At 42.2% G+C, this 12,500-nt stretch overlaps 1 protein-coding gene across 1 annotated transcript in view; it reads left to right on the top strand.

The window, feature by feature from the left end:
• Nucleotides 1–12,500, top strand: part of TSPAN6 (tetraspanin 6) — a 50,560-nt gene that overhangs the window by 31,488 nt on the left and 6,572 nt on the right. The window contains 2 exon segments of the mRNA XM_073598148.1: nt 3,898–3,972; nt 5,793–5,891. Of these exon segments, the coding sequence (XP_073454249.1) occupies nt 3,898–3,972; nt 5,793–5,891 (174 nt within the window).

Raw genomic sequence — 12,500 nt, 5'->3', positions numbered from 1 at the left:
GTCAGTTTAGGTGGACGGCCATGTCTTGGTAGGTTTGCAGTTGTGCCATACTCTTTCCATTTTCGGATGATGGATTGAACAGAGCTCCGTGAAATGTTCACGAGAGGAAGAGCATATCTCCGGTGGGGGAATAAAGGACTCACCTGAGTAAAATGAGGGGCCTGGTCAGTGCCAGAAGTTTTTTCACCTTAATGCATAGGATGCATTAAAGTGGTGTTCCACCCAAAAAAAAAAATACATGAATGTGCCTAAAAAAAACATTTGGAAATTTTTTTTTTTACTCACCTCTAAATGCCTGTTGCTAGGGGGTCCCTCGTAGTCTGCCTCTTCCAGTGCCTGGGCTGGTGACATCACTTCCCCCTCGGCACAGGAAGGGCTCAGCTCTGCTCCCTCCCTCCTGTCAATCATCTGGGACCCATTAAAGGTCCCAGATGACTGAGCGGCCAATCACAGCGCGTGGCGCCGCTCGCGCATGCGCAGTGGGTGCCCGGCTGTGAAGTCACAGCCCGGCGCCCACAGTTGCAATACCAGCGCCGCCGCACGGAGGGGGAGACGAGCGGGGCTTCGATCCCCTGCATCGCTGGACCCTGGGACAGGTAAGTGTCCAATTAAAAGTCAGCAGCTGCAGTATTTATAGCTGCTGACTTTTATTTATTTATTTTAAATGGGAACTCCTCTTTAAGGTGAAAAAACATGAGAGTTTACAACCCCTTTAAGCACAGACTGATGGTGCTATGTACTTACCGGCCACTTTATTAGGTACCCTTTTAAACTCCATTTATATGTCAAAAATATCCAATATTTTATCAATGTATTAAAGTGACAACCCCAACTCCAATATTTGTTCACATCAAAAATTTTCAATCAGTTGTGCATACATAAAAAAAAATGTATTAGGCCCCTTTCACACATGTGCGACCTGAAAGTTGCGTGATTTTGCCAGTTTTTGCAGCAATGTTTTTTTTTTTTTTTTATTGCCACAATTTGAAGCAACTCCTGTATAATCTTGAGGTCTATGGACCTCAAGTTGCATCAAAGTCAGACCAAAGTAGTGCAGGGACTACTTTTGAAGTCGCACAGATATGAACGGTACTCCTTGGAAATCATGGGGTACGACTTGTCATGTGACTTGACTTTGCAGTCGCAGGACAAGTCACACACGTGAAAGCGGTCCTTAGTATCACTGGTTCCCATAAAGGGTCAACAGTGTTCGATTGTCCACCACAATATCGCAGTCCCACTATAAGACGCTGATCGCCACCATTACTAGTATAAAAATAAATAAATAAAAATTCCAGTATATATCCCATAGTTTGTAGAGGCTGGAACGTTCGCATCATTCCAATCAATATACGCTTATTGGGATTTTTTTTATGACCAACAACATTGTAGCAAAATACATATTGGCCTGAACTGATGAAGAAATTTGATTTTTAAATATTTTTTTTATTGAATATGTTTTATAGCAGAAAGTAAAAAATATTGTTTTTGTTTATTTTTTTTTTTTCAAAATTGTTATTTTTTTCCTTTACAGCGCAAAAAATAAAAACTGCAGAGGTGATCAAATACCACCAATAGAAAGCTCTATTTGTGGGGAAAAAAAAAAAGACATCAATTTTATTTATGTACAGCGTCGCACGACCGCGCAACTGTCACTTAAAGTAACGCAGTGCCGTATCGCACAAAAATGGCCTGGTCATGAAGGGGGGATAAAACCTTTCCAGAGGTCAGGTGGTTAATTTTGAAAAATGAGAATATTTTATTCAAAACTGGCATCAAGATAAGCTGAGTGCAATGACTAGGATTTCGTCTTTTAACCCTTTTGTTGCCAGGTCCTTACGTCAGACTCCTGCCTGTCTGGATGCATTCTGACGGCTGCGCTGCCGCCCCGCTGGCCTCCACACACTGACCGGCTTCACGCCAATATACTGTGGCAGGTCGGCTCGCCTGCACAAACTGACGTACCTGTACGTCAGTCCGTAAAAGCAGGATGGCGGGGGGGGGGGTGCTCTCGTGCGCGCCGCCAGAGTGTGCCCGCGGGTCCCGCAGGCTCGATGTCCGCCGGCGGCCTGCGATCGCATCGAAGGAGAGGCAGATTGGGGAACTGCCGTTGTAAACAGGACATTTCCCAGTTCTGCCTAGTGACACGACAGGGATCCACTGTTCGCAGTGTCATTTGGGGTCAGATTTGTCCGCCACAATGTGGCAGTCCCGCTAAAATTCACAGGTCGCCGCCATTACCAGTAAAAACAATAAAAACAAAAAAAAATAAAAGTCCCTAAATCGATCCTGTAGTTTGTAGACACGATAACTTTTGCGCAAACCAGTCAAGCCTATTGAGATCTTCTTTTTTTTTTTTTTTTTTTCCAAAAATACGTAGAAAGAATTATTTATCGACCTAAATTGATGAATACATTTTTTATATTTTACTTATTTTTTGACTATTTATTAACGCAGAAAGTAGTAAAAAAAAAAAAAAAATTTTTTTCAAAATTGTCACGCTTTTTTTGTTTATAGCGCAAAAACAAAAACCGCAGAGGTGATCAAATGGTATCAAAAGAAAGCTCTATTTGTGGGGGAAAAAAAAAAGGACGTAAATTTTGTTTGGGTGCAGCATCGCACGACCGCACAATTGTCAGTTAAAGCGACGCAGTGCTCTGGTCATTAAGGGGGTAAAACCTTCCGGGGGTGAAGTGGATAAGCAAAAGAAAAAAACGTTTAAAAAAAAAAAAAGTTACACCCAAGCACATAAAATCCCCCCCCATATACACACACGCGCATGAACGAACGCAAACACATGCATCGGGGTGTCTATGCATTAAATCACCGATTGCAATACACATGTCGCATATCGCCACGCATGCTGTAGTGAGATCGATATTTCTAGTACAAGATCTCCTTCCTAACACTAAACTGATGACCTGAAGGGGGCTTTTGAAGTATTGCCTATGGAGAATATTGGGTACTGAAGTTTTTCGCCATGTCACAGGCGCTCACACAATTTAAGGTTTGACATGTTTGGTATCTGTCTGTTCAGTGCAACCTCGTCTTTTACATTTTATAAAAAAGTTGAGTAGATTGTTGCATTTGTGTGCCCTAAAATTGACTTCAGTGTGTTGTGTTTTTTTTTTTTTTTGATTTTTTTTTTTTTACATACATTTTGAATTTCCAAGACCCTTGTGGTGATATGAAGTGACTAAGGCTGGCTTCACACTGAGGCATTTTCGCGCTAGACATAGCCTCTATATAACGCCTGAAAACCGCCTTCCATTCATTTCAGTGGGGCTTTTCACACTGGGGGCAGTGCGCTTGCGGGACGTTAGGAAAAGTCTCACAAGCAGCATCTTTGTGGCAGTTTGCAGCACTCCCAAAACGCCCCTGCCCATTGAAATGAACGGGCGGCGCTTCCAAAATGCCTGAAAAGCCATTCGGAAGCACCGAAATGCGGGCCCTTTTAACCCCTTCTTCCGCCGCTAGCGGGGGGGTTAAAAGTGCCTCACTAGAGCCCGAAAAGCGCCGCTAACGCTCGGCAGCCCCAGTGTGAAAGTAGTCTTAAAAAAAATCGGAACTACCACTATTTTATTCTCTAGGGCAGTGATGGAGAACCTCGGCCCCCCCTGATGTTTTGGAACTACATTCCCATGATGCTCATGCACTCTGCAGTGTAGTTGAGAATCATGGGAAATGTAGTTCCAAAACATCTGGGGTTCTCTGGCAGCTAAAGGGTTAAAGAAGCTGACTGCAATAATCTGAGATTGTTTGCATGAGTTACTGCATGTGGCATAATCCAAATCGCCATCTTATCTAGTTATGACGTTTTATTATAATGTGTTTTCTTATTTATAATTTAGCTTTTTTTTTTTTTTTTTTTTTTTTTTTTTTTTTTTTTTTTTTTAGTATGCCATGTTCTTGTCGATCATCTTCCTGATTGAGCTGATTGCTGCCATAGTAGGACTGGTGTTCAGACATGAGGTAAGTGTACATTTCCTTTTAGGATTGGTCCCTTTATATCTGGAAACAATGGTTTCCTCTTACTGGTCCATAGAGATATACAAGGAGCATTAAGGTTGATACAGTTGTGCCGAAAAATTGTTAATGTTAAGTTGTCCAGCTGCTCTGATAATGGCAGGACCTCCGAGAATGGCTGGATGTTGAACATTTAACCCATTGGGGACACTCCATGTGTTACACTTCCCTGAACCGCTTCCCCGGAGTACATCGGGAAGATGTAGTATTGTCCTTTTACACCTCCCCCCTCACAATTACCGGCTGTTAAATTGATAGCTGGGAGTTGCTGTGTGAATACAGCAGTTTTAGAAGCAGCTGCTATGAAAAAAATGGACCACCTGACAGTGTTTATAAACATTGTTCAGACATGAGATAGATACAAAGTAACATTGTTTATAAATATTGATCAGGCAAGAGAGAGAGAGATACAAAGTAACATTGTTTATAAATATTGATCAGGCGAGAGAGAGAGATACAAAGTAACATTATTTATAAACATTGAACAGACAGGACACAGAGAGGTACAAAGTAACATTATTTATAAATATTGATCAGACAGGAGATAGTTGCAAAGTAATATTGTATATAAACATTGCTCAGACAGGAGATACAGAGACACAAAGTAACAGTTTATAGACATTGATCAGACACAAGATGGATACAAAGTAACAATGTTTATAAACTTTGCTCAAACATCTTAAAGAGAGGTACAAAGTAACATTGTTTTTAAACATTGATCAGATGAGAGATATACAAAGTAACATTGTTTATAAACATTGAACAGACATGAGACAGAGAGATACAAATTAACGTTGTTTATAGACATTGATCAGACACGAGATGGATACAAAGTAACAATGTTTATAAACCTTGCTCAAACATGTGACAGAGAGATATACAAAGTAACATTGTTTCTAAACATTGATCAGACACGAGATAGACACAAAAGTAACACAGTTATTTTGTATCTTTCTATTTGTTTCATTCCTCTGCAGATCACAGGGATGAGCTTCCATCTGTATGTCATTTAAAGCAGAACTAAAGGAAAGCCTTTTTTATTATTTTGGGTATATTAAGGGAGGAATATAATCCCTGTCATGAGTGGGGATCATTAGAACTAGTGTCCCCATTGGACGATTTTCCTTCTGTTCCTGTTCAGGTGACAACCCAAAATTTTGGGATTTTACTTGACTCTCAATGATAACTGTACACAGGACGTATAGAGAGGGTGAATCTCCCTAATGGGAGCACAGACAGCAGTAAGACCCTGACAGGTGTTCTGATCCCTATTCCTTTAGTTATACTTTTACAGCAACCTGACCAATTAAAAAAAAAAAAAAATCCTGCCCTTTTTTTAAAATTTTTATTTCTGTTTTTCTAACCCTTTATATTTTATACTTCTTTTTTTTTTTTTTTTTTTTTTTTCGTTCTTTCATTGTGTTCATTTTTAATTTTTTGTGTTGCATTGAAAAAAAAATCCTGTATGTAAATATTTTTTAATCCTAATTTTAGAGTCCTTTTTAAAGAGAACAAATTGGAAAACAAATGATATATTTCATCTATGGTCACATTCTTATTTTGTTTTGTTTTTTTTATCTAAATGAATGTAAAATAATCTAAATATATCTTTCAATCTAAGTGAAAAAAAAATGATTTTGAGTTTTGTTACATTTATTTTTTGGATTGTATTAAAAAAAAAAAAAAAAAAAAAAGCAAATGTTTTGCAGAATTGTTTTCTCCTAAAAACAAAATGAAAACAAAAAATCTGTTTTTTCTCTTCTCAGATTAGGAGCAGCTTTGAAAATGGATACATGGAGGCTCTGAAGCAGTACAACTCCACGGGGGATGAGCAGAGCCGGGCTGTGGACACCATTCAGAAGACGGTGAGTAGCTTCCTCCAATCACAGGAGAGGTGGAAACATTAACAGAAGGCGGCGGCATCACCGCGGCTCTGCACCATGGACCGGAAAATCCAGTTCTAGATCTGATCTAATGACCTGCATAGGCTGAACTGTACTTACTCTTTGACACAAGGAAAATTTCCAAAGTGCATCAGCACAGTGTACAACTTTCAGTCCACTCTATGCCCTGTGCTTTGCAGTTTTTCCTGGTGTCTTTTAGGGCGGGTTCACACTGTGGTGTTATACCGGGCAGAGAGTATTGGTTCTTCCCGGCGCTGCCTTGTGCTTTTTAAATTATTCTTTTTTTTAGCTTTATTGAAATGACACAATGTGTGACATTTAGTTAATTTCTATGCCTTGCAGCCACAGGCGAGCAGCTCGCCCCAAAGGTTGTGTTTTAAAAGCCAAGTTCACCTTTTCCAGAAAAAAAAGTGAAAATGTTCATTATTATTGTCCTACCTGTAGGCTATTTTGGCCCCCTTGGAAGCCTGGCCAAAAAAACCCCAAAAAACTTGCAGTTAGCAATCCCTACATCCTGCCTTGTTGCTAGGATGTGAAAAACGATCGTCTGCAGCATTACCAGGGTGCAAATCGATCATTTTCACGATGCAGGACGTGGGAATTACTGAGGGTTTTTCAGCCAGGCTTCAGAATGGACCTGAAGGACATAGAGCTATGACAATGAAAGAGGACCTAACCTTTAACCACTTCCCACCCGGCCTATAGCAGAATGACGGCCGGGCGGTGGTTCAGTTATCCCGTGGGGGTGCGCATCACGGCGATCGGTGGTGACACACCGCTCCGGCGGAGGCTCTTTACAACGTGATCAGCCGTGTCCAATCACAGCTGATCACGATGTAAACAGGAAAAGCCGTTGATCAGCTTTTCCTCACTCACGTCTGACAGACGCGAGTAGAGGGGAGCCGATCGGCGGCTCTCCTGACAGGCGGGGTCTGCGCTGATTGTTTATCAGCACAGCCACCCCCTCCCCGCCGTGGATGCCCACAGTGGACCACCAGGGATGCCCCCAACAGATGGATGACCAGGGATGCCACCCTAGACCGCCAGGGATGCCAGTAGGTGCCCAAATAATGCCAATCAGTGCCCACACATCTTGTCAGTGCCTGCCAGATGTCTCCTAATCAGTGATGTCCATCAGTGCCACCTATCAGTGCCCACCCATAAGTACCAATCAATGCCGCCTATCAATGCCAACATATTGGTACCACCTTATCAGTGCCCATTATTGCAGCCTCATCAGTGCCCGTCAGTGAAAGAGAAAACGTATTCATTTACAACATTTTATAACGGAAACAAAAACTTTTTTTTTCAAAATTTTCTGTTTTTTTTTTTTTTTTTATTTGTTGCGCAAAAAAATAAAAATGCCAGCAGCGATCAAATACCACCAAAAGAAAGCTCTATTTGTGGGGACAAAATGATAAAAAATTTGTTTGGGTACAGTGATGGATGACCGCGCAATTGTCATTCAAAGTGCGACAGAGCTGAAAGCTAAACATTGGCCTGGGCAGGAAGGGACAAAAGTGCCCGGTATTGAAGTGGTTAAAGAGGAAGTAAACTTCCATGGATTATTTGTACCTATGGATAAGTCTATAATAAGGCTCAGCTATAGGTACTGTAAATATCTCCTAAACGTGTACAGTTTAGGAGATATTTACATTCCATGCAGCCAATGACATCACTGACGCATGAGCTCTGAAGGGATCGACCACGGGTTGACGTTCCTTCCGAGCCCTGTGCCGCGAAGGGCGTCTCCCGCGCGGGAGTGATGTCATCGCAGCTCTGGCCACTCTCAGCGCCGGAGCCCGCGTATCCGGAAGTAACTCCGGGAAATATGTCAGCTGTCTCAGCGGTGTGCGGGCACCGCGGAAAGGCTTAGTTCTAAGGTAAAAGTATTTCGTAATGCGTTTACAACCTCTAACTCCTTCCCTGGCAGTGTCATTAGTACAGTGACAGTGCATATTTTTTTTAGCATTGATCATTATATTGGTGTCACTGGTCCCCAAAAAGTGTCAGGTGTCTGATTTTGTCCGCCGCAATGTCGCGGTCCTGCTAAAAGTCGCTGATTTGCTGCCATTACAAGTAAGAAAAATAAATAAATAAAAATTAAAAAAAAAAAATCCCATAGTTTGCAGATGCTATAACTTTTGCGCAAATCAATATACACTTACTGGGATTATATATAATTTTTTTTTTTTACCAAAAACTTAGCAGAATACATAGTGGCCTACATTGATAAAGAAATTTAGAATTTTTTTTTTTTTTAATTATTGGATATGTTTTATAGTAGAAAGTAAAAAGAAATTGTCTGCCTTTTTTTTTTTTTCTTCTTTATAGCGCAAAAAATAAAAACCGCAGAGGTGATCAAATGCCACCAAAAGAAAGCTCTATTTGTGGGAAAATGTTATTTATGTACAGCGTCGCATGACAGTGCAATTGTCAGTTAAAGTAACGCAGTGCGGTATCGCAAAAAAAATAAAAAAAAAATAAAAATGGCCTGGTCATGAAGGGGGGTAAATCTTCCGGAGCTGAAGTGGTTAAAGTGTATCTCTAGCCGTGTCCCGTTAGGGAAGTTTTCATTCACTTCCTTTTAGAGGCACAACAGGAAAGGAGGAGAAATCTCTCCGAAGTGAGGGCGGAGCTCCCTCTTAGACCGTTCTCATCAGTTGACCCCATTGGATGATTTTTTTTTCCCGAAGACTTTTTGTTTCAGTGACAGCTGTGAAGTTTTGGATCCTCCATCAGTTTGTCTCGGAGACAGCGGGGGTCACCACGGGACAAATAGAAAGGATGAGTCTCCCCAGCAGGGACACAGGCAGCAATATAGAAATCTTTATCATTTCCTGCTCCATCCAATGCTAAAAAAAAAAAAAAAATTATTATGAGTGGATACATGAACATAAAATAGATGGTAATACTATTTTCAGTATCTATTAAAATGAAAAGATTTCCACCATGAACAAGACCTAGTATATCCTGTCACCAACATCCCAATATACAGTATTTCACAAAAGTAAGTACACCCCTCACATTTTTGTAAATATTTTATTATATCTTTTCATGTGACAACACTGAAGAAATGACAATGTAAAGTAGTGAGTGTACAGCTTGTATAACAGTGTAAATTTGCTGTCCCATCAAAATAACTCAACACACAGCCATTAATGTCTAAACCGCTGGCAACAAAAGTGAGTACACCCCTAAGTGAAAACGTCCAAATTGGGCCCAATTAGCCATTTTCCCTCCCCGGTGTCATGTGACCCGTTAGTGTTACAAGGTCTCAGGTGTGAATGGGAAGCAGGTGTGTTAAATTTGGTGTTATCGCTCTCACTCTCTCATCCTGGTCACTGGAAGTTCAACATGGAACCTCATGGCAAAGAACTCTCTGTAGTTCTGGGAAAAAAATTGTTGCTCTACATAAAGATGGCATAGGCCAGTGATGGCGGACCTTGGCACCCCAGATGTTTTGGAACTACATTCCCCATGATGCTCATGCAATCTGCAGTGTAGTTGAGTACCATGGGAAATGTAGTTACAAAACATCTGGGGAGCCAAGGTTCGCCATCACTGGCCTAGGCTATAAAAAGATTGCCAAGACCCTGAAACTGAGCTGCAGCACGATGGCCAAGACCATACAGCGGTTTAACAGGACAGGTTTCACTCAGAACAGGCCTCACCATGGTCCACCAAAGATGTTGAGTGCACGTGCTCAGCGTCATATCCAGAGATTGTGTTTGGGAAATAGATGTATGAGTGCTGCCAGCATTGCTGCAGAGGTTGAAGGGGTGGGGGGTCAGCCTGTCAGTGCTCAGAGCATACACCACATGCTGCTTTAAATTGGTCTGCATGGCTGTCTTCCCAGAAGGAAGCCTCTTCTAAAGATGAAGCACAAGAAAGCCTGCAAACAGTTTGCTGAAGACAAGCAGACTAAGGACATGGATTACTGGAACCATGTCCTGTGGTCTGATGAGACCAAGATAAACTTATGTGGTTCAGATGGTGTCAGGCGTGTGTGGGGGCAACCAGGTGAGGAGGACAAAGACAAGTGTGTCCTGCCTACAGTGAAGCATGGTGGTGGGACTGTCATGGTCTGGGGCTGCCTGAGTGCTGCCGGCACTGGGGAGCTACAGATCATTGAGGAAACCATGAATGCCAACATGTGCTGTGACATACTGAAGCAGATCATGATCTCCTCCCTTCAGAGACTGGGCCGCAGGGCAGTATTCCAACATAATGACCCCAAACACACCTCCAAGATGACCACTGCCTTGCTAAAGAAGCTGAGGGTAAAGGTGATGGACTGGCCAAGCATGTCTCCAGACCTAAACCCTATTGATCATCTATGGGGCATCCTCAAACGGAAGGTGGAGGAGCGCAAGGTCTCTAACATCCACCAGCTCCGTGATGTCATCATGGAGGAGTAGAAGAGGACTCCAGTGGCAACCTGTGAAGCTCTGGTGAACTCCATGACCAAGAGGGTTAAGGCAGTGCTGGAAAATAATGGTGGCCACACAAAATATTGACACTTTGGGCCCAATTTGGACATTTTCACCTAGGGGTGTACTCACTTTTGTTGCCAGCGGTTTAGACATTAATGGCTGTGTGTTGAGTTATTTTGATGGGACAGCAAATTTACACTGTTATACAAGCTGTACACTCACTACTTTACATTGTAGCAAAGTGTCATTTCTTCAGTGTTGTCACATGAAAAGATAGAAGAAAAAATTAACAAAAGTGTGAGGGGTGTACTCACTTTTGTGAGATACTGTATAAGGAAGTATCTATAAAAATGTATTGAAACAAATGGTTACAATGTACCTCCGTCATCTTTAGTCACAGCGCCACCTTGTGGTTAGCCTCTTCTTATGATCATTTCTATGTAGCATGTTCATGACAATAGCATTTATAAATGGTTACTTTTTTTTTGTTTTGTTTTTTAAAGTATAACTAAAGGCAATTTAACAAAATTTTTTTGGATAGAGTGGAGAGGAATTAGAACCCCTGTCAGGTTTTAATTGCTGCCTGTACCCCCGTTTGGAGATTCACCCTACCCATTTGTCCTGGTGTCCGTTCTCACTGAGGGTGAAAGAAAATTCCAAATTTTGTGTTGTCACCAGAAGAGGAACAGAGGGGAAATCTTCCAATGGGAACACTAGTTCTGATGAAAAACCAAGGGGTTGCCTCACTTTGGAGGGATTTGCTCTTTCTTTGTTTTTTGGGGCAGAAAGTGAAAGGAAATCTTCCAAATTGGGACATAAATGGCAAATAAATAAATAATTTAAAAAAACTGACCAGGGGTTCTCAGTCTCTTTCGCTATCCGAAATAAAAAACTAATACATTTTTTTTTTTTTTTTTACTTTAGATTTGCTTTAAGGTTTACCTGCTTGGCAATGACACAAGAGCTCACCACTTCATTTCTTTTTTTTTTTTTTTTTTTTTTTATTACTTTTTTTTTTTTTTTTTTTAAAGAGCAATTTCCAGCACATAAAACTGATTTGTGACCTGTGGGGCTATGCAACAAACATTGCAGCTATACTTCTTTGTAATTTGCTGCAGGCAGATTCTGGAGAGCCTCTCATATGTGTAGAGGGTGGGTCAGTTTTTAATGGTCAGTCCACCCAGAAAATTTTGCTTCAGTGTTTGCTAGATGCTGTAGAAATAAAAGAGAAATTTAAAAAAAAAAAAAAAAAAACGCACAATTATACTGAACTAGATGGATGCAGCATCGGTTTGATGCTGCATTTGTCCCCCCACTGAGAACTGAGCGATCAAAGACCACTAACCGCTCATGTCTCTTCAGTCCCCGGGTCTCTGCTCTGCCTTTTCCAGTGCTCTGGGCTGTGGTGGGGGTAGGAGGGGCTGGCTCAGTCTCCCAGCAGTTCTCTGAGAGGTTGAGCCAACTGCCGTTCCAGGCATCTGGGTGGATCCCGACATTAAAATCGGGATCTCTCCAGAGCCTGGATTGGCTGAGTGATGTCAGCCAACAGTAGCCTTTGACCCAGTGTCGGGGCTGAAAACGGGTCACAGGAGTTCTCCTGTGACCTACAGGAGAAGTAGGGCCAAAAGAGCTTCTCCTTTAACCCTTTCCCTGCCAGGTCCATAGGTCATACGGACCGGCCAGCGAAGGGTTTTACACACATTGCCAGTGGCTACCGCCATCGGCATTGTGAGTAAATCTGATAAGAAGACTCCTGCCTGTCCGATGGAAGCATTCAGGCGGCTGCGCTTCCCCCGGTAGCAGAACCCCATGGCCCAGCATGTAATGCTTGCCCACCTGCAGGCCCAGGACCTGCATGGCGGAGAAAGACCGGGAAAGCGACATGTTTGACATCCCTTCCAGGTCCCCCTCTTAGTGTCCCCGGCCAGCTTGGCCAGAAAAGAACATATTGCAATGCGCATTGCGTTCAGGGGGAGGGTCTTTTAGACTCTGGATGTCTCATTAAAGAGAACCTCCAATGCAATACTCCCAACGCACGCGTACCTGCACAAACGGCAGTCTCTTAAATTGGGTGCTGAAAGCCCTTCCACCTCCACTTATACGCAATTACGAACGTAAATGCACGCGTTGGGGG

The sequence above is a fragment of the Aquarana catesbeiana genome, linkage group LG09 (genome assembly GCF_042186555.1).
Source record: "Aquarana catesbeiana isolate 2022-GZ linkage group LG09, ASM4218655v1, whole genome shotgun sequence".
Lineage (NCBI taxonomy): Eukaryota > Metazoa > Chordata > Amphibia > Anura > Ranidae > Aquarana > Aquarana catesbeiana.
Note: the sequence above shows the minus strand (reverse complement) of the source record. Positions and strands in the feature narration are given on the sequence as shown.